The sequence below is a fragment of the Pagrus major genome, chromosome 12 (genome assembly GCF_040436345.1).
Source record: "Pagrus major chromosome 12, Pma_NU_1.0".
Lineage (NCBI taxonomy): Eukaryota > Metazoa > Chordata > Actinopteri > Spariformes > Sparidae > Pagrus > Pagrus major.
In genome coordinates, this window is record NC_133226.1 from 17,223,163 (window position 1) to 17,250,146 (window position 26,984).

General features: G+C 41.1%; 1 protein-coding gene across 2 annotated transcripts in view; it reads left to right on the plus strand.

Moving 5' to 3' along the window:
- dnm1a (dynamin 1a) overlaps positions 1–26,984 on the plus strand; it is a 57,205-nt gene that overhangs the window by 12,603 nt on the left and 17,618 nt on the right. Inside the window, exons 2-14 of one of the 2 annotated variants that reach the window (XM_073477833.1) lie at positions 559–632; positions 2,180–2,329; positions 2,483–2,686; positions 3,186–3,284; positions 4,340–4,500; positions 5,262–5,404; positions 5,494–5,629; positions 7,366–7,433; positions 10,525–10,663; positions 14,259–14,345; positions 14,838–14,908; positions 15,040–15,091; positions 18,492–18,605. In XM_073477833.1, coding sequence (XP_073333934.1) covers positions 559–632; positions 2,180–2,329; positions 2,483–2,686; positions 3,186–3,284; positions 4,340–4,500; positions 5,262–5,404; positions 5,494–5,629; positions 7,366–7,433; positions 10,525–10,663; positions 14,259–14,345; positions 14,838–14,908; positions 15,040–15,091; positions 18,492–18,605 — 1,498 coding nt within the window. Of the gene's footprint in view, positions 1–558; positions 633–2,179; positions 2,330–2,482; positions 2,687–3,185; positions 3,285–4,339; positions 4,501–5,261; positions 5,405–5,493; positions 5,630–7,365; positions 7,434–8,239; positions 8,379–10,524; positions 10,664–14,258; positions 14,346–14,837; positions 14,909–15,039; positions 15,092–18,491; positions 18,606–26,984 lie in introns of both variants that reach the window. The other variant, XM_073477834.1, reaches the window with a different exon arrangement.

Below are 26,984 nucleotides of genomic sequence, written 5' to 3' on the forward strand. Positions count from 1 at the left end.
AAAGCTGTACTCTTGTACTTTTGTTTATTAAAAAACATTCTTACATGTGGAATAGTGATGTATCAATCCAGGAATAATTTCAGGAAATTTCAGAAAAATCTTTTCTAAATAATTTTCCACCTGGATGTACCTATAAAGAAAAGCACTGCAGTAAATCAAATGGACATTGAGCCTGGTGAGACCACAGCTGTCGTGTGAGGGTAAGCTGTTTGTCAGGATTGCACACACAAACACAAACACACACATTGCACTTGCACGTGTCCTTACTTTGCACAGATTTCCTGAGGGAATAATGCTTCTTTTTAACCTCAGTCTTCCCAAATCCCCAGAATGCTGATTTATTATCATTGACTCATGCTCTTTCGTCTTTTAGTCATTTGTTAATTCATGTTGTTAATAACATATTGTGTCCGTTTCTGATTTCTTGAATGGGTTTATTTGTTTTCGCAGTGTTTCTGCTTTATGTAAAATGTTCGAGATTGACTTTTTACTTTAGTCCCTTTGCATTGTTGTTAGTTTACTGACCATCGTCCTTGTGGTCTGTCTGTTGTCTTTCAGGGATTTCCTTCCCCGTGGGTCCGGCATTGTGACTCGTCGTCCTTTGGTTCTGCAGCTGATGAACTGTCCCACAGGTAAATACATCTTAAACACCAAGGAGGTTCTTTTATTCCATGTAATGGGATGTTGATAGATACATCCCATTACAGATAGATGTTGATGATGTGAGATAGATACATTTGTTGTTTCACCACTCAGCTGAGAGGCTTCAGTTGCAAATGCTGTCCATGAGTTGAAAGAGATATTTCAAAATACATTTTAATAGAGAAGTTTTCAGTTCCTTCTATTCCCCTCAATTCTGTGGGGGTTTGGTTAAAACCAGCATCTAGTGGCCATTAAATGAACTGCATCTTAAAGCACTTGGGCACTGATTTCAACATCTACAGCAAAACACTTTCCCCTTTCTATTCCCATTGTTCTTGGAGATGTGAATAGGATAACAGTCCCATTCATTAATTCATGAAGCATTTTCTTTGATTCTTCTGAGAAGAAGAGAGCAGTTAAGACATTGACACAGCTTTTAGCTCTGCCCTCTGGAGTCCAAACGATCCTCCTCCACACTGCTCCTTCAACATCTTTTCCACTCCATTTATCTCTACAGACCTTATGAAGAGCACAGCATCCACATGTTAATCCTGGTTTCAATTAATTAGATTGTTGTAGGGCCGTGCTAGCAAGCTTTTTTCCCTCACAGCTCACTCACAGTCGATCGGAAATTAATTAAACCTAATTTCGTTTTAATACACAGTCATGGCTGCTGGGTTACCTTATGCCAGATATTTTCCCAACTGTGAGGCAGCTCACAGAGGCAATTAAGGTACTCTAAAATCCTTCAAGTCCAAAAGAGCTGCAATTGGCATTGAAGACTCTGTTTGGCCCTTCTGAGAATATCGCTAATGTCCATTGTGGATAAAAGTCCATAAATCCACTCAGAAATCATAGGAAAACAATGATTTTTATAACTCCAGAACCTGCCTTAGAATTCTCACATTTTAAGGTTTTATTCAGTATCATAGTAACATGGTGAAAGTTGTCTGTAGGTCCGTGGGTAAATTGCAAACAGGAACAGCTAAGTGCTAATTCGGCATACTTTTTGTGCCAATTTGCCCAAATCTAAGCAAGTGTTGACAACAATATTGACTGACAATATTTTACTTTCCGTGTACACAAAACCCTCAAATTATGGGAACTGTAGTTTTTAAAACTCAGAGATGATTACCCCCCAAGACAAAATGAAATGAACTTTTTCATGTCGTGCTACCAATATTTTTTACATTACTAATGCTCAGAAGTGCAATTGTAGTGTTGTAATTTTTTGCATACATTTTTTTCTCAAATAATATTATTGAATCTATCTTTTGGTGGCAAAATGCTTATTTAAAACCTGGTTACAGAGTTGTGCATGAAGTATTTCACTGACTTTGAATATTTTATGGTTACAGGGAATCTTTTGGTTTCCAGTTGTAGTGTGCATTCAAATTAAAGTTAAAAAAAGTTTTCCTTATTTTTTAGATGAAAAGTTCAGCTTTTTTCCTCTTCACTGTCTATTTTACTGTTGTCTTTTCCTCTCTTACACTACTTTCACTTTCACTGATCTTTTATTTTTTACCGTCTCTTTCAGAACATGCAGAGTTCCTCCACTGTAAGGGTAAAAAGTTCACAGATTTTGATGAGGTCCGGCAGGAGATCGAGGCAGAGACTGACCGCATCACTGGAGCAAACAAGGGCATCTCCCCTGTGCCCATCAACCTGCGTGTCTACTCCCCTCATGGTGAGGCTGAAGAAACTGTATTTGTTGGGCTAAATTTATCCATGTCTGACATCAATAAATTATGAACCGCAATGCTTTTTATTTGGCAACAATTCATCTGAAAAGCCCTCTTAGCTTTCTCTTAGTCATGCTGTTCCTTTTTTCGTCTCACAGTCCTGAACCTGACCCTGGTGGATCTGCCGGGGATGACCAAGGTGCCCGTGGGTGACCAACCTGCAGACATCGAGGCCCAGATCAGAGAGATGCTGATGCAGTTTGTCACCAAGGAGAACTGCCTGATGCTGGCCGTGTCCCCGGCCAACTCTGATCTGGCCAACTCTGACGCTTTAAAGATTGCCAAAGAGGTCGACCCTCAGGGTTAGTTTACACACACACACACACACACACACACACACACACACACACACACACACACACACACACAGGCCCACATACTGTAATCTGACTGTAATTTACAGAAGCCAGTGGAGGACAGTAACTAAGCACATTTACTGTAATTAAATGTAATTTGTAGGTGCTTTACTTGAGTATTTCCATTTTACTATGTGTTATTTAATACTTCTCCACCACATTTCAATAAGAAATATTGTACTTTTTACCCCACTAGAGTTATTTGATAGTTACTAGTTACTTTTCAGGCCAAAAAATGTGCTCACTATATAAAATATGATGCCCTAATTCATACATTAAATGTGTCATTATCATATCTTATAATATGTTATTATTATAAGACATAAATTTTTGTATTTGTTTTTCAGTTTAATTATATAACATATACATTTTTACAGCATTTCTGTTCAGGTCTCCATATTTAGGATTGTTCATCACTGCGGTGTGTGTTTGTGGGTTCATGTAGGGATGAGGACCATCGGTGTGATCACCAAGCTGGACCTGATGGACGAGGGGACAGACGCGAAGGACATCCTGGAGAATAAACTGCTTCCACTCAGGAGGGGTGAGCACACACATACACACAGACACACACACACTAACAGTGCTTGTTCTCTCCACTTCAAGACCGTCACAATGACACACTGTTTCCCTCTTGTGGTAATAAGGCAGTCGTACGCAGAGATGTTCAGTGCTCCAGACCACAGAGAAAAAGTTACAGAAAAAGGACGGATGGATGGAGGGAGGAAGGGGGGGATAAAATGATACTGAGTAAGAAAAGACAGAGAAAGAAGAAAGGAGAAGGGAGAAAAGATTAAAACACTGAAAAAGAGCTTGCATGTATCTTGTGAGCTGCCCTTTCCTGCAATGTGCTGATGTGGTGATTTTCTTTTCCATTTGCTCTTGGTTAGAACCCAGGCATGTGCTTTTGAATATTTTCCATGTCCTTTGTTTTTTCTACGTTTTTCCCTCCCCTTTCTTTTCCTCCCCGTCTCTCTTGCTCTCTCTCTCTGTCTAATCCTGCCGACGCTCACATTTACAAGGCTGCTGGCTCACAGTTGCATTAGTTATAGAGCATGAAACAGCCTTTAACGGAGTGATGCATGAGAAAACTTAACTGGAGGTGAAACGGGATCTGTGTGACCTGAACTCTCTTGGTTGTTTTTCTGTTTCTCTTTCTGTCTTAAAAAGTTGGACACACACATGCAGACATTTATTCTTGTAATTCCTCCTTCCTTCCTTTCTTTCCTCTTCATTCCTCATCCATATTCTTTTCTTTAACCCCGAAGTCTCCTAAAATGTGGTTTTTGTCAGCTAAACATTATTAAACACAGTTTTAAGCGGTTTGGTCCTGGAGGGGCTGTTCATTTTGGGTTTGGCTGTTTCAACACAGCTCATATGTAGAAAGTAAGAGCCCAGCACAATCCCAGATTCTTTAATGCAAGACTGTATTATCTTCCAAATTACCAGTCAGGCCACAAGTATTGAATCAGTTCCAGTCCGCTCTCAGAAATTCCAGAGAGTGATAAAAAGAGTTGGATCTGGTTTTCTGCAAAATCTTACAGTGTTTTTCAGACTGCATCCTTAACGTCTGAGTGGACTCTTGTCTTTTGTGTCCAGGTTACATCGGCGTGGTGAACAGGAGCCAGAAGGACATAGATGGAAGGAAAGACATCAATGCTGCTATGGCTGCTGAGAGGAAGTTCTTCCTCTCCCACCCTTCATACAGACACCTGGCTGACCGCATGGGCACTCCCTACCTCCAAAAAGTCCTCAATCAGGTGTGTATAAGCACAAGAGTGTTGGTCACAAGTGTCTGCATTATGGGTGTATGTTTTCCAGCAACTCCAGGTCTCGGATGGTTCCATTTCCAGAGTTGGGAAGAATAACTGCTTTGCCTTTTATCGCTCAGATTGTTTAAACAACACGTTTGCAGCTGTTTCCAGTATTTGAGTGACAAGGAAAAGCAAAGGAAACGATGCAGTGACTATACAATGAATGACTGGTTCAAGCTTCTTACCATCAACCCAATGTTAACTTTCTTCCGCCATGTTTCAGCGTCAAAGGACGTTAACTCGCCAACTCGTGTACCAAAATTCTGAGTTGTAGTTTCTGACTTGAGAGGGCATTCACGTGAATTTTCCCAGTCGGAAAAACGTTTTTCCAATAATTCCGACAGCACATGAACGCACAGTAATAGTGGGTTTATGTGATGTCAGAATAATCGGCTCCTCGAGTCAGAACAAGTTGGTTGGTACGCAAATTGCCGCTTTTAACGTCATATTTTTATCACAAGAAAAGTTATTTATTAACATTAACCCTCATAAAAAGTCAGGTAAAGCAATATTTTAGGGGTTTAAGGGAATATAGAGAGTGGTTTTAGCTGCTTCAAACAGCTATAAACATGTGTAAAATACAACAAATCTTCTTTAAAAGCAGTTTAATGTAATTTCAAACGACTTCCCAACATGCGAAATGGGAAGGGTAATTCCGACATTTCCCATATTCCCACTGATCTAACTCTGACCTTTGACCTGCACAGCAACTGACCAACCACATCCGGGACACCCTGCCGAACCTGCGGGCTAAGCTGCAGAGTCAGCTTCTCTCCATAGAGAAGGAGGTGGAGGAGTACAAGAACTTCAGACCTGATGATCCATCTCGCAAGACCAAGGCTCTGCTCCAGTGAGTAGATACATTGGAAAGGAAATCGATGGAATAGATAGAAACAGGCTAAAAGATGTATTGATACCTGTGTCTGTGCTTCCCTGTAGGATGGTGCAGCAGTTCTCTGTGGACTTTGAGAAGTGTATAGAGGGCTCTGGGGACCAGATTGACACAGCTGAGCTATCGGGCGGTGCCAGGATCAATCGCATTTTCCATGAACGCTTCCCCTTTGAGCTGGTCAAGGTGTGTGTCAGACAGTTTTTTTCCTCTCTTTCTTTAAGTAATACATACAATAAATTAAGGAAAAAGATGGTGATATATATGTTGCATGAAACACTCTGTGCTGATGACTCTTGAAATCCCACAAGGTAATTGTTTTACATGTTTTACCCTAACAGTACCGGTTTGTTGCAGCTTATTTATTTGCAAAAAACACCCAATCTGATTTTGCAGACGTGGGCACAGCCACCAAACCCTGATCATGTCTGTTCAACAGCTGTGAATATGTGGAAATTCTCCTTATTTTGTTTTCTATTTATATGTCGAATTATAATAAAATAATCGTCACATCGTAACGTCTCTCTCTTCTGGGTATCATTTCCCAGCCTCAGAAGGCGAGAAAGGCCTTTTCTGACCCAAACATTCCCTGTTTCCTCCCTCTCCATTTGACAACCTCTCCCATTGTCATCTTCCTCTCACTTCACCTTCTTCCTTCTGTTTCTCCCACTCTCTCATTACATCCATCCACATTTTCTCCCTCCCCCCACATCCTCTCTCTTCACCTTTCACATCATCTTTATCCCAAGCACGTTCTCCCTCCCTTCATCTACCTCCTGAGCCTTTTACCTCACGCCCTCTTTTACATGTCACGTTCTCTTTCAGTCAGCCCTTCACTTCCTTCATCTCCCTCCTTTCATCCATCCCTCTCCTCCGTCCTCTCTCGCCCTCCCTCTGAGGATATAAAACTTACTGTCTGTGACTGAGGCCTCAGAAAAATGTTGGTTTCCCACTGAGAGGACAAAGCAGTTTGCTTGCTATCCAGAAACTTGACTGACAACACAGAAAATAGTGATTCATATGTTTGTAATGCATGCTTCGAAGAAAATATAAAACTTTGTTGAGGAATGTGGGAAAGAATGATTCAAAACAGAAAATAAAAGGGATATATTTCAAATTTAAAACAGATTGTACAGGAAAGAAATCAGCTTAATCTGCAGCCAGTGTTTCAGGTTTAGAAAATGAAAGCGGCAGAGACATTTATGAGATAATGAAGGATGTGTATTAAAATTCAGCGGCTCCTGAACATTTTTAGATCATGACGCCTTAAAATAAAGTCTGTTTTTGACTCATGCACCTGTTTGAATACGTCTGCGGGATTAAGACAAGGTCAACTAGAGGTCTACTCTACAACTACTTAAAAGTGAATTATCTGTGCGGATATTTGCTTCAGTGGAGAACTTGTTTAACCCTGATATATAGTTTGTTTAATCTGTTCAGAAACCAAGTGTAAAAACACAAGTTGTAGTCTTTTCTTTTTCAAGAGGCAGTCACTTCCTGGATACTCACCTGGTTGCCTGGCAACCTCATGGTGACAAAAAGACTCCAGGAAGTCGCTGTTTAACATCAAGGAAATAGTCCACAACAAAGTTCTTTGAAAAACAGACAAGATACAGTGTGTTCATAGTTCAAATTTAGAATTGCTAGTGGTGAACTACCCGCAGGTTAGGAAGCACTGGTCTAATCAATAAATAATGTATGCATTGAAATTGTACTGCAAATTTGTGCAAAATCTGGATCGCAATTTACAGAAAGTGATAAGCCAAGAAAAGCATTTTATAGCTGACAAGGTGTTTGGAAATCTGTAGAGAAAATAAAGACTAAAGGATTAAAGAGAGAGAAAAGTATAACTGATTTATGAATCTGTAAGAGAAAGAGCGTGTCTACTAAATCCTCTCCTGCTGTCCCTGTTTCGTCTGCAGATGGAGTTTGATGAGAAAGAGCTCCGCAAGGAGATCAGCTACGCCATCAAGAACATTCATGGAATCAGGCACGTCCGCCCTCCAACTCACCCCTCCATCCCTGCTTCCCTCCCTCTTTACTTCATCTCCTCTTTCCTCTCTCCATCTCAGTCACCTCTGCTGGCCAGACTGCATCTAACTGCTTATCTAATCGCCAAGACCTCTATACTCAGACTGAGTGCTCTGTTGAATACTTATGGCATCGGTACACTTAGACAGGGAGGGTTTGGGATCAGATTGGTTACTGTGATACTTGTTTTTGTTTGTGTGGCCTGTTTGTCAGTCATTTGTCTGATTGGGGAAATCCTGCACCTTTTATCTGGGACATGTGGTAGCCCACTCTGTCCTTGTTCTCTCTCTTTGTTTGATGATATTGGCTCCTAATGAGGCCGAAAACATCAGAACAATCATTTAAATTTATATTTGCTGCAAAAATATTTTTTGTCTGTCTAAGTCAGATAATTACAGGCTATAATGAGTTGTTGATGATTGAGTAATAGTAGTCAAAGCAGTCAATTGTAACCAGCTATTTGGCGTAATTTGGTTTCTTGAGGGGAAATTTGAGGATATCTGCCCTAGAAATGTAATTGATTACTTGATATAACTTAATATTTTCTCTAACATGCTGCTTTGTAGCTGTTTTTCACTTCCATTCTCACTCCTTCTCTCTGTGTCATTTGTTTATGTTTGGGGAAAAGCTCAGAAACTGGGGGTAATTCTTTACAATTAACACTCTTCTCTTTACCCAACCCTTCTCCCTCCTTCTGTTTTTTTTTTCTCTCCTCCATCCTTCTCTTTTTTTGGCCCTGTGGCTGGTTCTCTCTCTGTCGGGCAGAACTGGCCTCTTCACCCCGGACATGGCCTTTGAGACCATTGTGAAAAGGCAGATTGGGAAGATTAAAGAGCCTTGCACCAAATGTGTGGACATGGTCATTTCTGAGCTAGTCAATACGGTTAGGCAGTGTACCAAGAAGGTAAAACATAAAAGTGAACGGTAGTTAGCACTTTTTTTTTATTTTCAACCCTCATCTGCAAGGTCCCTCTGCTGTTCACTCCCTTTACTGTAGCCGCCTGCTCTCTCCAGCCCTCGTTGTCTTTTGGACAGCGAGGGCACACCTGGAGTGGCGGGGTGGGCTGCGGTATATACCTGCCTGCCTGCCGACTGTGCCGCTGGACAGGCTGGCCGTGGTAGAAAGCTGTGCTGAAGAAAAAACAGTGTGGAGGCTGAGCAGTCATCAAAATATGGTTGCCTGTACAATGTTAAATGTCAGAGCAGCAGTCTCAGCTCCGTTTATGACTGATTAAAAGGCTTTCTGCCAGTGTGTCATCTTGGAAAGCTAATAGTATTCTCTTTTCTGCTCTACAAAATACAAACTACTTCCAGTACTAAGTGCCACTGCCATTTCAATTTAAACAAAGAAAATCATTATCATTTTGTTTTTCATTTATCGTGTTCACACCACATATTATCTTGTATCTACAAGTTATGCTCTAGTGTGCAGAAGATATTATCTTATCATCTTGTTTCCATGTATCTCGTTCACACAAGTTTTTCTTGCCCACACAAGATATTATCTCGTTCATACAAGATATTTTATTTTTTTCACAAGTTACAGTGTAGTTTGCACAAGATCTTATCTTGTTCATGTGAGATGCTATCTTGTTATCATCTTGTTATCACATGTATCTCGTTTGCAAAAGTTACTATCTCGTTTGCACGAGTTACACTCCACTGTGCAGAAGATATTAAGTTATGTTTGCATAACTTATCTTGTTCAAAGATATTAACTTATTTGTTTTATTTGCACAAGTTACTGCTAATTTTAAAAAGTTATTATCTTGTTAGTATCTCATTACTACGTGTATCTTGTCCACACAAGATATTCTCTTAAGTTATTACCTTGTTTACACGAGATATCTATATTACAGCATAGTTTGCACAAGATATTATCTTATCATCTTGTTATTACATGTATCATGTTTACACAAGATATTAACATTGCACAGGTTACTATATTGTTTGCACATATACACTATGCTATAATATTGGGCACACAACTGAGAGTTGGTATTTAATGTGGAATTGGGACAGTTTAAGTTTTTTGAATTAGTCTCTGAGGCAAGCTTGGCTGTAAAATATATATTTACTTCAGGTCCTCTCTTTCAAGAACCTTGAGTAAGATACAAAACATATTTTTAGGGGATAATCTGTCATTTACATTACCTGGCAGTCATATTGGATGACCTCAGCGTTCAGACGTCCTTGTGTGTGAGACTGAAGCTGTGCACCTGCAGCAGACAGGAGCCATGACCATTATGTTTAACAGCTCTTCAGCAGGCCACAGGGGCTGCAGTCTCAGCTACGGAGGCTTATGAGTGTGGCCAAAAGAAAGATCAGTAGTCTGTATCCAAACTGATCCACTGTGACCAAACAATTTGAACAGCGGTTGGACTGCAACAACCTGGAGGCCTTGGGATAATAAATGTTATGATTGCACTCCCTCTGGAAGTCAGGGGAGAAGGAGGGATGGGTGGAGAAAGGGTCAACACCAGGAGGGATCAGGGGGGGTTTGGCTGAACGTCGAGGTGCACAGCTGCGGTCTCGCTGTGCGTTGCTTGGAGTTTTTGGCTGGTGGAGTTGTGCAGGCTGGGAGCTCTCTCTATTTCTTCCTCTCTTCACACTGTTCTTTATCTCTGGTCTTTATTGATAGAGAGAGACTCCAGCACTGTCCTGTTTCTAGAATGGCTTCAGGGGAAACCAAATGTCTCACTTGCATTTTCTTCCTTCTGTGCTGTTTACCCCCCTCCCCAACCTCCACACCTCCTGCCTTTTTTTCTTTTTTTTTTTTAATCTTCAATCTGTTGTTTCTTCTGTTCCATTTCAAATGTTTACCTTCCTCGTCTGTGTTATCTCTTTCCCTCGCCATCTGTTTTCACGTGTTTTTCTTTTTTTTTTGTTTGTCTCACATCCTCACTTTCTCTCTGTCTGCCTGTTCCTTTATGTCTTCTTTTGGTGCTTTTACTCCTCCTCTATCTCCACCTTTTTTTGTCTCTTTCTTTTTCTTTTCTTTTTTTTTTTTTTTCCTCCTCTCTCCCGTGCCGCCTGCCCTATCCCTACAGGACGGGGCTGTTCACCCCTGACCTGGCCTTTGAGGCTATAGTGAAAAAGCAGATCCAAAAGCTGAAGGAGCCCACACTGAAGTGTATAGATATGGTAGTGAGCGAACTCACCTCCACCATACAAAAGTGTAGTAACAAGGTAAAATGCCAAAGGAGAACCAAGCCACTCTCATTATCTCTGTTAATCGCACAGGTATGGGTAGACCGATGGCTGGGCGGGAGAGAAAAAAAGACCTGCTTCCTCCCTTTAAAGTGACAATAATACTAAGGAGTTACTCAGGAGATTTATATTATATAATGAGAGTTAAATATTACATTATTTATTTAAAAAAATGTCTTTACAGCAGGGAAAATGAGCAAGACTTCCATTCTACGTTAATGTGGAACTGGTTTTATTGATTTAGCCTACAGAAGTTATCCCCCCTAAATGCTATGTCTAACATAAATATAATTTATCAAAGCATTAATACGCCAGACAGATTGTTCGCATAAAGAGCCAAATGGAATTTAACTATCCATGACGTAGGTTTGAGCGACTATTTATGATTAGCAACGCTTTTAAAGATGGGGTAATGCTAATTTTAAGCGTTTGCACATAAAAAGAGATTAAAAACTTAGATTTTTGTGTTTTTTTGAGAATGTTTTTTCCCCAAAAAATTAACACATAATTTAATTAGGACTTTTTTTGCCTATAAACAAGAATCTAGCTTCAGTAAAACTAGCAGCAAGGCTAGCGCTGTTAAGCTGTACTCACAGCACAGATAACATCGTCATCATGACATGCAGTGATTTTTAGCAACCCAGTCTTACATAAAAAAATTGTCATAGCTATATTTGTTTTTATCAGTTTTATAACCGTTTAATTAAAAGATCAGTCTGGACTTAAGTGGCGGGCCGATCAATACCTAGAGCCACGAGGCATTCGTGTGGCTAAAAAGCATCACCCTGCCGATGTTCAGTGTATTGAGATTATTTTATTAATGTAAAGTGAATCAAATTCAATACTCGCTGTAATATTTTTGGAAAAACATCATGATTAGAAACCACTGTTACATGCATATTCAGAGCAGGTGTAGATAAAAAACGCTATATCTTTTCTTGACAATATGACTTCAGCCAGCAGATATCGGTCTATCCTTACTTTTAATCTTACTAGTGTAACCATATAATCTGCATCTTAATTAAACTTTCTTTGTCTTTTGTGTTCTGTTAATTATTGGCCTTATATTGACAATTTAACAAATTCTTAACCTGCATGTTGGATAATTTTCTTTCATATTTGACCTCATGATGTCTAAAAATACTCTGGTTTAAGTTGGTTAAAGTCTTTTTTCTTGTCTTTGTCAGTATGGTGACTGATTGTGTCGTTCCACTCGCTGACTAATTTACGTACTTCGAACATCTCTTTATTTCTCGTTTTATTTCTCTTTTGTCCTCTCCATCCTGTTTTCCTCTAACCCTTTGAACCGGCTGCTTCCTCGCAAAGCAAATGACCAAAAAAAAAAAAAGCGTGACCTCCTTTGGATTTCTCTTCTCTGTCACACTTTTATCTCGATTTCACTTTCAGAGACATACTATATTTAAAGATACTGTATTGTAATATACAGTGGTTGGGAAAATCCACAAAGGGGTCAGTTTGAAGTCCTTCTCCATCACCCTCTCTCCCATCCCTCCCTCCCTGCTCCTTTGCATTGCATGTCAGTCTGAATCAGTTTGAGTGCCTCTGCCTGCTGCCTTGGTGATAAAAAAAAACATTTCTTTCAACTGTCTGTTTTGTGTTTCTGTGTCCCTTTTTTAAGACACTGAACATTTCATCAAATTTTGACAGTCTGTCTTCAAGTTTCTATGCACCTTTCAAGAAATTCTGTTCCTTTCAGTTGCTTGGACATTGAATACATCCACAGTTTGTCGAGTTTTGTTTATAAATGTTTTCTTTTCATGGTTTTCACAAATTTCTAGGATTTGGGTGAATTCACAAGATGTGAAAACCATAAAAATAAACCATATCAAATCAGTTTACAGTTAAAATAATGAGACACTGGTGACAATGTTAGCCTACCATCTATGCTTACCAAGTTGTAAAATTGACATATTTCAAAGAGGTTAGGCCCTACTGTTTCTATGAATGTCAAACTTTCCATTTTAGCGTGGCACTATGAAGTTTACGGTGATAGCGGTGGCATATATAAAAGCTATAGCAATTTTTTTTCTTCAATTTCATACAGAAGCAAACAAAAGCAGGCTTTTTTGACAACTACAATGACAATTGTTATTCTAGCTGGCTAGCTGGCTAATTAAGCTAACTCCATGTTGAAACAAACATTTTCAGTTTTCGTTCTAATGTTTCAGTCTGACTCTCGTTGTAGCTAGCTAGCTTGCTAATTGAGCTAACTCCATATTGAAAACTTCAGCTGTCCTTTTAATGTTTCAAGCTGACTCTCTCTGTAGCAAATGTTAGCAAGCTAGCTAATTGAGCTAACTCCATATTGAAAACTCAGTCTTCAGCTGTCTTTTTAATGTTTCAATTGGACTTTTTTTTGCAAATATAAAATTGTTCTTGCATTGTAAAGCTTGTTAGCCCTTGTATTACTGTACTGTATTTTAGATAAGACAAAGAACATGAGCTGCTATTGTTACTCAAATGTTCTAACTTATTTTTGTAACCTGTAATCCCAAAAAATAATGTAGTTAGCCAATGAAAGGCTCCTTGGATTTGGAAGTAATGGTAGGTTATTACTGAAGGGGATTAGCCGGGTATGCTAACGTTTTGAACTTACGCTAGAGCAGACAAACACACAGTTTGAACCCGGCCTTAAACTTTTGCTCATTTGGCAATGACAGAAGACGTGACCTTCCAAACTCTCAATTTCTTTAATGTAGAGTTATTCCTCTTACAGCCCCATTCAACACCTGCTGTGCCTCGTCACGGTTGCTCAGCTATGATTGGTTAATTGCTTTTCAGTTCTGTTTCAGTTTGCTATATTGCTGGCAATATAGTAATAACAATAACAATAGCAATGTGAGTAATGTTCATCTTACCAGCGTGGCCCATTATTATAAAGCATCTAGTGTTTATGGATGTTCTCTGTTTTGTAATTGGACCATACCCAGGAAGCAGTAAATCAACTTGGGAACCAGAAAGAGGTCTATCACCAAGCTGTCTGGCAGACATGAAAGATGCATTGTAACTTGCAAGAAAACAGCGTGTATTTTTCTTCCTCACGCTGTGATTTTTTGGTTTTGATTTTTCTTCTTTCCTCACACTTCTCCAAATGTGTTTGTGTCACATTGGAGGCCCACCAATGTCTGCGTTCGTGGGTTTACAATGAGCTCATGGAAAAAGACCCACAGTGTGCTGGGAAAAAGAATCTTTTCTGCCAGGAACATTGTTTATTCTGTGTTTGTGTGGTAATATCACAGACTTCGCTCTATTCTTCTGCATTTGTTCCATTTTGGCAACAAATAGACATTTTGCACATAAAATCCACCCACTGGTCAGGGTGTGCAGAGACAAGAGCGGAGTCTGCGATCAACTCCTTAAAACATAACCTGTTTGATTTTGTTTCTGTAACGTATTTTGTTGTATTAGTGGAACCGTGTGTTGTGATTTAGTGCGATAAGTAAAGTTGTGGTGTACTGAAGCTTGTATGTAGAATTGAGAGTGTGTGTGGATGCCCTTGCATGTGTGTTTTTCGTTGTTTTTGCTACCTACCTACTGTTTTCTGTGCTCACAGCTGGCTCAGTATCCCATGTTGAGAGAGGAGATGGAGAGAATCGTCACCCAGCACATCAGGGATCGAGAAAATCGCACGAAGGGACAGGTAACATAAAAACAAAACTACACACTGTCTATCTATCTATCTATCTATCTATCTATCTATCTATCTATCTATCTATCTATCTATCTATCTATCTATCTATCTATCTATCTATCTATCCATATTCTGTCAAAAAGAAACAAGATTCCTGCTTGAATTTTATGGCAGCAGTCGCTCTTTAATGTAGGCAGGTGCCTGTGACCATGCAAGGCTCTGAATGTGATTACAAGGATCTTGAATTTGATTCAGAATTTGATGGGCAGCCAGTATAAAGACACGAGGATTGGTGTAACATGGGATCTTTGGCAAACTTGGTCAGAAGCTTGGCAGCAGCGTTTTGAACCAGATTGTGGAAGTTTTGCTAAGACAGGTGAAAAGAGAGTGACAGTTATCGAGCCGAGCAGAAATAAATGCATGAAAAATTTTAAAAATCAATCAAAATCAGTAAATAAATCATTGGTTACAGTTCTGTCTCGCTCTCTCTTTCTTTTTCAGGTGTTGCTGTTGATAGACATCGAGCTGTCCTACATGAACACCAACCATGAGGACTTCATTGGATTTGCCAAGTGAGCTTCTGTTTGTTTCCTCCATTATGTCGTACATATATCAACAATCAGTGCAGCGTTTAGTGCTCAGAGATTCATCAGTTCGTGTGCAATTAAAGGCCAAAATGTTCTGATGTGTTTTTGTTGTGCAGCGCTCAGCAGAGGATCAGCCAAATGAACAAGAAGAAGACAGCTGGCAACCAGGTACTCTGACCCAACTTAACATACTGTCATGTCCAGTGCACACTTTTATTTGACATTTTACAGGTTATAGTACGGACTCATCTCTCGTTAAGCTACAGGAAAATTACTCCAGACTGAACTCATCCAGCGCGTTTCATCTGTTGGCCAGCAACATGACATCTGAACTTCATACGGTCTCGGCCTCAGGCGTTGTTCTGTTAGCACTCAGCTCTCTGTTTTGCCCATGTTAAATGTAGCACAGCTATACAGTATCTTGTTACCCTGGGCAACAGTCCATATACAACACAATGCAGCCCTGTATAGCCTTTGTACATGCTACACACTAATGGACAACAGTTGTCGAATCTTGAAATAACTTGTCTTTTTGGTGAGAGTCACGGTGACGTCAGCAAAATACCAGACCTTAGTTTAACTGAGATGTGGAGGAGTCCGTGCAGCTTATGGCTTTAAAAACAATGATCATAATATTAATATCAAATAGAAAGCACTAGAATACCTCTGCCAGGGTTGCACAATCCTCAAAATCTGTCATTTTAATCACAGAAAATGGTTGGAAATTTTAAATCTCTATCTGGATCTCGAAGTGTGTCACAGTGAGAGACAATTATGTAACACGTGTGACAGGTTTTTTCATTTATTTAGGTGCAGCAGTGAATGTGGAGAAAACAGAAATAATAAAAAAAAAGTTACAATTTGGTTATAAAGAAATCATGTGACTTTTGTGACTTTTCCACAGAACTTCACTTAAATTTGACATGTTTTTTTTTAGCTGTGTGCTAACATTACCTGTTTATTGTAGATATGTCACAATATCACATTCATGACGACATAATGGGGATTAAACAAACACATTTATCATAATTTGCACTCTGCTCTTGCCTTCTGAAAGCATCTCAATCCTCGTCTACTTTTCTTTGATATTTCTCTCTTCAGCTCTTCATTTCTGTTTTTGTTTTCCTCTTCTTTCCTCTGAGTGATTTCTCTTTTTTGCTGTGTCTCGTTTCTCTCTTTGCCGTGTTGTCCTCCTCTCTGTGGCTTTTCTGCTTCAGGATGAGATCATGGTGAGTAGTGTGTGTGCTGGAAGTGTGAGTGTGTGAGATTCTGTGCATGTCTGGAAGTGAGCTTTCATGCGTATGTGCTCATAATTTTATTTGTCAGGATACACGTATCTATATATCTTTAAACTTTTATGTCTTTTACATGTGCTGGATTGTAGTTGAGAGATTCCTGAGCGTGTGTGTGATTGTATGTGAGGATGAAACGAGCTTTCTAGTAACTAACAGTAAATGGGCAGGTGGCTGTCATGGGGAATGCTTGGCTGCTTCTCTTTACTCTCTTTTTCAGCTGTATCCTCCCTGCAGGCACACACACACACACACTGACGCTCATACACACACTTACAGTAAAGGAAGCCTGAGAGATCATAAAAGAGTCCGATCGAGATTTGCCTCCGTGTTATGTAATTTTCCTGTCATCTCTCAGTCTTGTTGAAAGGCTCAGTTTTTAGATGCTCGCTGTGTCTCCGACACTGAGGCCAGTTTGCTTTGGCAGTAAATAGACGCCCCCCAGCAGTAGTCTGAACTAGATAAAGAGAAAGTCCCTCTGTGTGTTCTTGAGTTGCCTCGCACAGAAAAGGAGAAAGAGAGAGCTCAAAGAGGTTAAACCAAACATTTTTAACTACACGTCACTAGACTTCTTCCCTCCGTCTCCTTCTTTTATTCCCCCAAAATAGCAGAAGGCCCGGGGAGATGATGACCTGCAGTGTGCCAGACATATGTCACCTCCATAGTTGTCAGTTGTCATAACAACCACCCAGGTTGAGGTCAAAGGTTAGGGCACATTGTAAACAAAGTGGTGATCTTCACTTCCTGTTTACAGATGGATGTAGTCGGCCCTGCAGCTTCTGTTCTCCTGATTAAACAACCATCTGACCTCCATACTGAAAACTGAAGGAACCTTTAAAACCCACTTTTATGGACTTATCTCTCTAAAGATACCATTTATACAGAATATGCTGAATAACAGATGTGCAGATATGGTTTTTTTTTCCACATCCAAGTTGAGGTTCTAACAATAAAGAGAGATGTAGATTGTAGATCCAGATTGTAAAGCCCTTCATGCTAACGCCACCGATGAGAAGAGATAAGCCTGTACACTGACTCCAAACCCAAATTTCTTTTATGTAATGTGTAGATATAATATATATATATATCCGTCAGATCCAGACACTTGAAATGTTTAATCTTCAAATAAATCTATGGTTTGGGGTCAGTGTGTAGTCATTACTCTTTTTATCATTTTAATTTTGTGTTATATAAATAAAATTTAATCGGAAAAGGAGGCTGTGCATCAACAGCTAGTGGAGAGCTGGACCCAAAAAATCCAGTGAGCAAATAAAAGGGCAGCACATCTCAAAAACATGTTTATTTGGCTCACATCACAATTGATAAACGCTAATGAGCATTCTTCAAAGCGTTTAGGTTTAATTCAGTGATATACACAAGGGCAGAGTGAGAACACATGTGGGAGTTGGACCCAATCAAGAGCATTTTAAACCGAAGGTATCATTACATCCATTTGGTGTTAATATCCAAAATGTTTCTGCTTAATTCATCTTAAAGACACAAACTAGCACCTTTTTTAAAAAAAAAAGCTTTATTACTTTATAGCTACTTGAGAGGAAACTAAACAGTGTATGGATACAAGTGGCTACACCAGAAGATAGTTGGGGAGATAACTTGAGAGTAGATTGAGAGAATGTCCTAAGAACAACAGCTGGAATATATATTGGTAACTGGATTTTGATCACTCCTCCACTTCTATTCAAGAAGCACATGCAGTATAAAACAGTCAGGCTCCTGCATTTCACTGCATGGCCTCCAAAAGGTTTGACATGGGCCACTCTTGTTGTAGCCTCCTTACTCCCCTTTGCCTCCACCCTGCTTGCTGTCCCCCTGCTGCCGTCCCAGCAGCCAGCTGTAATGTGCTGGTACTTGACCATCCCTTTACTAAATGTCCTGCGTTGGCGTAGCTTTGTAACATTTCTCCACATTCTCATTCAGCCGGAGAGAGGAGTTAACGATCGGTTCAAGGTAAATAACACCATGTACTGTATGTGTGTATAGTTCCTGTATGGTGGAGAGAATGAAATATAAGGAGAGGAAGAGAAAAAAAAAAAAGAGTGTGAGGAATGTGTTCAGTCATGTAGGTGAGCGTCATCCTGCTGTTGTTTGTGGCAGTTGCCTCTTATCTCCACTAGAAGCAGTGACATTATATTGTTAGTGTAGGTACATATGTGTGTTACATACACAGTCTGACAAATGTAGTGTCAATTTTGTTGATTTCTATCTGCTGGATGTTATTTATAATCACTTTCCCTTATTGTCTGTGTGTCCGTCAGGTGATCAGGAAGGGCTGGCTGACCATCAACAACATCGGCATCATGAAGGGAGGAGCCAAGGAGTACTGGTTTGTCCTCACCGCCGAGTCCCTGTCCTGGTATAAAGATGACGAGGTGAGTTCACACGCGCTCACACTTAAAGACACTTTAATTGTCTGCTGCCTGTCAAATCCTCAATGCATCAGTCAAACTGACAGCTGTGCATTTGTTTATCTGTTTCGTGTTGTCCAAAGAACAAAGCAGCTTAAAAAATGGTAAAATAATGCGACAGCTCACTAATTAGCTCGTTGTAGGGCGAGAGTGTTTGGCAGAAAAACACTCTTTGTCATTAAAAGGGAAAAGAAGGGAGTCAGGAAAATCAATCATCCACTGGAAAATATATACACAACTACTCTTTATTAATAAAAATAATGTCTTTAATGACATTTTGCTTTTGGGTATTTTTGTACGACGAAGGATTATTTGAATGCAAAAGGAGTCGACTGGTGCTGAATTTTTTAAGCTGATGTCAACATTGACAATTTTGTGTTTAAGAAATGTGATAACAGTCTAGATTTTGTTTCTTTACATAAATACATAATATGAAAAATATTTTTGATAAGGATTCCTTTAATTTGGTTTGTTTGTGACCAAGGTACACAGTAAGTTGTACATTTTACAGATGCAAAAAGTATTTATCCCTCGAGGGCTCTTTACTTTTTCGTTCTGCAATTTCATGATAGTATACGCCGCCATTGATTTGTCTTTTTTAAAATGGCAGTAATAAAATCAGCCCGGCAATTTATCGTCAGGCAGTGTAGTGTTGTCAGTTTTATTTCAGGAGCTAGTATAAAAGTCCTTCATGTTGATAAGAGCTGCACGATTTAGTGAAAGAAGTCTTATTGCAATAGTTTTGACAGATATTGCGATTGGGATGTGATTCATGATTAGTAGTGAAAAAACTATTGAAATCATGATGATGATGTGAAATTTGTTGGGGTCTGTACCTCAATCACGATAGCATTTGGATTAATTATGCAGTTGGTGCTTTGAAGGTTTCATTGAACGTCTCAAAACACATTAATTAATAAAAACAAACCTGTGTCATGTCTGGCAAAGCAATACAAATGATCTTACAGCCATCCCTGTAAGCAAACTAGTTTATTTTTAGTAGCTGAATTGTCATATTTAAATGTTAATAAACCCTACTGGATGTTGTTTAATGTGATCAGACTAAAACTATGTTCTGCACCGGGACATTGCATTTTACTGTGAGAGCTATCTTTACTGGCCAACCTCAGACACCACCACCACTATGCATCTCATTTTAACAGCAGCATTTTTGTAATATTTTCCAGCAAATTACAATACCAGGAGATTTATTTCAGTTGGATCTGAGCGATTACTTGAGTTTCTTTTCCACTTTCTGGTCCAAAGTTCATTCCAGCTCATCCCACGGGCAAAACTGACTGCTGGTCCTCCACGTGCTTTTGTTACTGGACAGACTGGTCAGAGCGGTGTCCCATGATGCTTTGCAGAACTATTAGGAGCTAGCCACAGTCTCACTGTCTCCAGGCCTTAGCCACAGCCGCTCTGCTCTCTGACATGAGTGTGTGTATGTGCGCGTGTGTAGCATTGAGAAGGCCCTTTACAAAGAGTCAGGACCCCCCAGTATGTCAGACACTGAAGCTGGCACACACATGTGCATACCAGGGCCCCCTGCCCTGCCCTGGTCCCAATTACACACACACACACACACACACACACACACACACACACACACACACACACACACACACACACACACACACACACACACACACGCACACACACACACGCACACACAAGCTGCTTCTAATAAACTTACTTCATTTCAAAGAAGGGGCACGGAGCGGGAGCGGGACTGGGTTGTAGGGGAGGAGAGGGGAGCAGGCAGGAGTGTCTCTTGTTAGCTGGTTAGCAGCAGGAGTAACAAGGACCATGTGAAGGGAGAGAAAGTGAGGAGAAGAGGGAGGGAGGGGGGAGACAGAAAATGGTAGAAAGTGCTGGGGGTTTTGCTCTTACAGCCTCTCTTCCTATCTTTTTCCTCCCCTTATTTCCCATCGCTCCCTGACACATCCTCGAGGAAACTCTTCTTCAGTCTCCCCTCCCCTCACCCGTCTCTCCATCCTCTCTCTGTCTCAGTCTTTCCTCGTCACCCTCTCCTTCTCCCCTGTCCCCTCCCTCCGTCTTTCCCTCGCTTCTTGTTCTGTATATTTATTTGAACATTAAAGGAGCGAGGGCGCGGGGAGACCCAAAACCAACACACGGTGCGGGTGTTAAAGCTCAGCGCAGAGGCCAAAGGCCGCTGCAGCACTGTAGATTATTTAAGAAAAGACAGGAAAATGAGAGAAAAGAGGAACTTTCCATTTTGTTTTCTATCCAAACTGAACATTTTTACATAGTCCAGTCACACAAGCACACACACGCTAGAGGTTAGAGCACTCCTTAGGGCTTATACTCACATGTGCACCTGGGTGGATGCTTGCCAAAATACACACAGTTGATAAAAAGTTGGAAACAGTTTCATGTTTAGATTTTTTTTTTTTGAAGTATGATTACCTGCTGAAAAAATGTTTCTGTGCATCATTTTGTGCCGTTTTTGCATTCACATACAGGCACATTCACATGTTTCTTAACATCAACTCGCAAAACAGCGCAGCGCCGTTTTATTGACTGCCTCTCGTCATGGGGAAAACCCTCGCCGCAGCCTGGTAACACACATACACACAGGCACAGAAACACACATGCACACACCACCCCCAGACACTAATAATAACTTTCAACCCAACTAGTGGTGCCAGGATGTTTTGGTTAGTGTGCATGTGTGTGTGTGTAAATGTGTGTGTGCGCCTAGAAACCTTCTGGTCTGTATTACCACAGGACATGCCAATTCTTTGAATCAGGCTGCTCTGTAGCTTAAAGAGAGAGGGAGGGAGGGAGAGTGAGAGATGTGAATGGAGAAAAAATGGTTGAAAAGAAAACAGAAACGCACTTAAAAAAAAAAAGCTGAACACGTCACATGTGATATTTGTATGTTCTTGAAATAAAATTCATGTATTTACACAGGGCCATTTTCACTTTGACACACAAATAAGCTCCTTTAGTGGTCGTTGGGACGTATTTTCTTTGGATGCCCCCTCTTTGTGTGTGTGTGTGTGTGTGTGTGTGTGCGTGTGTGTGTGTGTGTGTGTGTGTGTGTGTGTGTGTGTGTGTGTGTGTGTGTGTGTGTGTGTGCCGGGTTTCCCTGCTGCTGCTGTAAAGCTGCCAGAAAGCCAGACTCGCCTGGTGATCCCAGCTGTAAACATCCTGGGGGGAAACAGCAGACTGCTGCTTTCAACGCACTCACCAGAAACATGTCTGCTATACTATGTGTGTGTTTATGTGTGTGTGTGTGTGTGTGTGTGTGTGTGTGTGTGTGTGTGTGTGTGTGTGTGTGTGACATGGTGGCATGGCTCTAAATGGAAACAGGTTGGTTTGCGGTTTTTCATTCCTGCAGACAATGCTCTGTGATGTGATGGGACACCGTGTGAATGTTTCTGCTCCTCTCTACTTTGCTTTTGTGTGCTCGAGCGGGAGAGGGAGTTCAAAAACGGCGAGCTGCGGCTTCGCTTTATCAAAGACAGGCGGGCTGGAAGACAAACTGCGGCCCCGGCGAAGGTAGAAAAAGAAAAAACGAGACAGGGGGTCTTAGCTAAACTTGCAGTGTTTCACATGACGTCACCTACAAACACTCGAAGCCACAAACAATTTTCTGTCTTTTTTTGGGAGAGCTATACAAAGACTCGTTAAACTGGCGAACAGACAATGATAGAGTGGCTGCTCTTTCAACATTTTTGTATGGTGGCTTCCTGCCTCTCTGCACATTACATGGTCATTTGAGGTAAAGCGGCCACAAGTTGATGCAGGGAAGGCTGAGACGTAATTGTACATGTTGGTCAGGAGTGCAGCGCGATGTTGGGGGTTTACTGTGTGTTTTAGTTATCTTTTTTCAGTGCGGTTGAACTTTTTCTGGATTCAGCTCTCAGTTATAACTTTTGGGTTTGTAGGAAAAATGAACATATGAGTGTAAATCTGTATGTCAACGTAGGATTTCCAATTTTTTTTAGGTTTAATTTCCGAGACTGTGTAACTTGCTTGAGAAAAGAAAAAAGAACCAATGCGAAATAGATATCCAATTCATTTTATTTCAAGTTTTTCAAACACTTTTTTACATTTTTATCTTCATCAGGCTTCATGCTTTGTTCAAACAATAAAAAAAATCCTTACACAGCAAAATAAACTCAAACATTTTGGGACTTTAGTTATCTGTCACTCATAAATCCAACGCCAGGCCTCTGTGGTGAAGCCTTCGGGTGCTTTTTTTAGGCTTGCCCAGATGGACGAGGGGTGGTGCTGCGTGTTCCCACAGCCTGATGCGCTTGCGCCTGCTGGATGCCCCTCTGGAGCGCTTTGTGAGTCGTCCCGTGCTTCCCCGGCCAGCCTAACCAATGTGCAGACTACTGTACAACCACTACTTCCTGAACAGGTAGTCTGAACACTGGGCAGGCGGGCTGGGCGGCTGAAGGATGCTGTGGAGAAGGTTTTACAGACACCACCACTGTATGAAACTTTTGAAAGTATACTCACTGCGATTCCAGGTCCTTCTGCTCTCATAGTCCGACTCTTACAAAGTGCTGATCAGGCTGATTGTGCAGACCTGAAGGAAAACAGCATGTGAGGGATGGATGAAGGGGCCGGCAGGGAGGTGAAGGAGGAGGAAGAGGAGAGGTTAGACAGATGTGATAGCCACGGACTGGCAGATTCAACGACACTCCCGCTGTGAGAAGCAGCATTCCAGACCGAGCTCTGTAGGAGAAACACCAGACGATTTTGGATGTTTCTCAACAACACAAAGAGATGTTGAAGAGTAATTAATCAATTTAATAAATCTGATTATGTATTCAATGAATTTTGCGTATTTTTTAGAAGATTATTGGCCAAATCTTCCATTAATCATTTATTTCTTTCAGTTGATCATTGTGCAGTAAAGAACACAAAAAACGATTTTCTCAATGGAAATGGATTAAAGCAGATACACAGATAGAGAAAGACAAGCATGAATGTATAAACACACATAAAGGTCATACCCCATAAAGCACAGATTTATAGAACCTAAACTTGGTTTGCCCCCTCTGACCTCCAGGTCAAGAATAAATAAATAAAAACCAGGATATTTCACAAGATGTTAAACAGTTTTAAAAAAACTGGTAAGACGAAGCCGTCATCAAAAAACTGAAACACCCCAGAGCCAGATCTTTGGTCTCCAAGTGCTCTTACTCTCTCTTGGTTAGAATTGATCAGTCAATAGTTGTAGTCAGAGATCAGACTAACTCTGACCCAACACCTCCCACTTAAACAGCGGAAAACCTTTTACCTCCTTGACACATGCCAAACGGAAAAGAAATTGCAGAGGGAATACTTGCGACTTGTCAGTCTCTCTTCACTGATGTCTCTTCTTCTTGGCTGATGTTTCTTTTCTCTCCTTCTCGACTGCTTAGACCCGAAACATCTCCCAATGTCCTTTCATTCAACATTGCCGCAAAAGCCACGCCGATCGTGTTCAAACGCTACTTTTGGCCCTCAAGTTGTTTGGATTCGTCTTCCGAAACCTTCCCGGAGCTTAAAAAGCCGCTCCAGTAGCGAGCGAGGTGAACCGGCTGAAGGCTCGACGTGGCAAAGGACTGGCCCTCAAGTTTCCCCTTCGAGAGCCAGAAGGAGAAAAGGGAAGGAGAGAGAGAGGAGATATGGAGAGAGAAAGAGGAGGAGCTCGCCGGCCCCCCATTTTTCCTCTCCTCTCTTCTTCCTCTCTCCCCCCCTCCCTCTGTCTGGCTCCCCCCCCCTCCTCTCTCATTTTCTTTTTTTCTTCTCTGTCTTTCGGGGAGAAAGTGGAAGGTCAAAGGTGAACAGGAAGTGAGACACATTCATTTGGCGTGTGCGTTGTAAAGTTTGGAATGGGACTGAAGTACTGGCTGCTGAGGGCGGGAACGTCTGCATTTGTCTGTTCCCTTCCATCCAGTGTATGTGCATATCCCTACTTATGGTACATGCGAGCGTAAATGTGGTTTTTGAGTGATGGATGTGTGTAGGAGTGGGGCTGGATGAGAGTAGAGGCTCCGTGGTCTTTGTAGCGAGGGGCAGGAATGTCGGCGTTTTCTTGGCAAGCAGGAGGAAGCCTTGTAATAACTCCAGATGTGCAGCCCTGTGGTCTCCATCTCCTTCTTGCTCCCTCTGTTTTTACTTCTAAAGCTGATTTCCTCTCCCTGTCCTACTCGAATAAAGAGCCCTTTATGCAGCTCTGCAGCCTTCCCAACACACACACGCACACACGCACGCACACACACACACACACACACACACACACACACACACACACACACACGGAGGGGGGGTGCTGGTGAAGGGTGACATACTACTGGTAAATCAGAACCAGAGCGAAAGGGGTTGTGTGTGTGTGTGTGTGTGTGTGTGTGTGTGGACGAAGAGGAAAAGTGTGTGACTCACAGTTGAGACATGAGTAGCCAAAGTTTGCCTCCTTCACCTTCTTCGTTTCACACACACACGCATATTTAGGTGTCTAACCTCTGGCAGACAGGAGTAATCAATGCTAGCGTTTCCAGGTGTATATATGTGTGTGTGTGTGTGTGTGTGTGTGTGTGTGTGTGTGTGTGTGTGTGTGTGTGTGTGCGTGCGTGCGTGTGTGTGCAGAGGTGGCCAAGGCCGTGTGTTTGTTTTAGCTATGGTTTCTGAGCTCCAACCTGAGCTCCAAATCAAAGCAGGCACAATCCCAGGAGAGACGAGTCAGCAGTACAGAGGGAGGGATGGAGGGAAAGTGAGAGAGGAAAGAAGGAAGAAAGTTAAAAATGTGGGGCGAAAGGAGGCGAAATGATGCCCCGCGAGCTTCAACGTAAATGAAAAAATGTAGCCGAGAAACAAGCCAGAGAAGAGAGTGATAGAAGTCAGTCCTCGTTACTTGTTGCAGTTAAGTTTCGGGTGCAGGGATTAGAAGGAGCGAATTTTAATGGGTGGGTGGGGGGAGCGCTGCGGTCGCACCAACATTGTTTCCACTGTTTGGATGACCAGGCAGGCGGCTTCCTTTGCGAACTCTTAGTCAGTAAAGCCAGAAATATTGAGAAAGTATGCGCACACACACACATCCAGTGAAATCTATGATTCTGTGTTATTCTGTCTCGATCGTTAATATTGTCATGAGAAACCTCAGGTTTCTGACTGTGCATGAAGCGAACGGCTCCGTCACTTTACGTGGGTGTAATTGTATCTTTCGAGCGGCAATGCTGAGCGTGTGAACGCCATGCTGTAGATTTATTTGAGAGTGTGTGTAACAAGCTCAGCCAAACCCATAAAGGCAGCCCCAGAATGTGATCCCCAGTATTTCATGCGAGTGTCATCAGTCAGCTGAGTCACACTGAAAGCTCGCAGATAGTTTTCAAACCAGAGATAGCATGTTAAATTGCTGTTGTGCTCGTTGGATAGCGTGAATGTCAACCACATAATGGCTTCACTTTATGTCCTGTCTCCCTCATAATATTGTATCACCATTATTTCTTTCTAAAATTGGAAAAAAAAAAAGGGAACATCTTCATCATATCAGATACCGTACAAAAATAAGAAGTAAAAAAGTATTATCGGGGAAATGTAGCATCATTCTGCGCTGATGCATCAATGTGTATTCGTGTAAGCAGCAATGGGCTATTGTAGCTGGTCAAAGTGTAGCTATAGTATTAACTTTTTTAACTGTTAGATAGTCTAGTCCAGTCATTGGTTCCCAACCTAAGGGTCAGAGCCCCTCAAAATTGTTTAGTCAGTTGAAAGAAAGTCAGTTGCCAACTATTTTGATAAAATCGAAAAATCAAAAATGTCAAACATTTGCTGGTTCCAGCTTCTTAGAGGTATGGCATTCCTGATTTTGCTTGTCATTTATGATAGTAAAATCTTTGGGTTTTGGACTGTTGGTTGGACAAAAGAAGCAATTTGAAGACGTTACTTTAGGTTCCTGATTGACTGAACGATTAAACAGTTAATCGTGAACATAATCGTAAATTGCAGCCCTGCTCCAATTTTATACTTTTTGTGAAATACTGGATACTTTTAGCTCTGCGGACCTTGATACGTTTTTTAAAGCAACGTTATGTAGAAATTGGCATTTTGTGTGATTTGGCGCCCCCCACAGTTTCTGAATGCAACGCCACTGTCGTAAAAATACAAATCCCAGGTCTGTAACAATTTGTCAGGTGTAATGTAGGTGCTAACTACAAACAAAACTTAATTACATAGTGCAGAAACAAGTGATAGAGGGGCGGAGTGGCTGAGACAGAGACACCATTAACCCTGTTACAAGACACTGTGCCATCAAAATAATTAAAATTGACATAAAGTTGTTTTAAATGAAACTAATAATAATTCAAAAAAATCTAA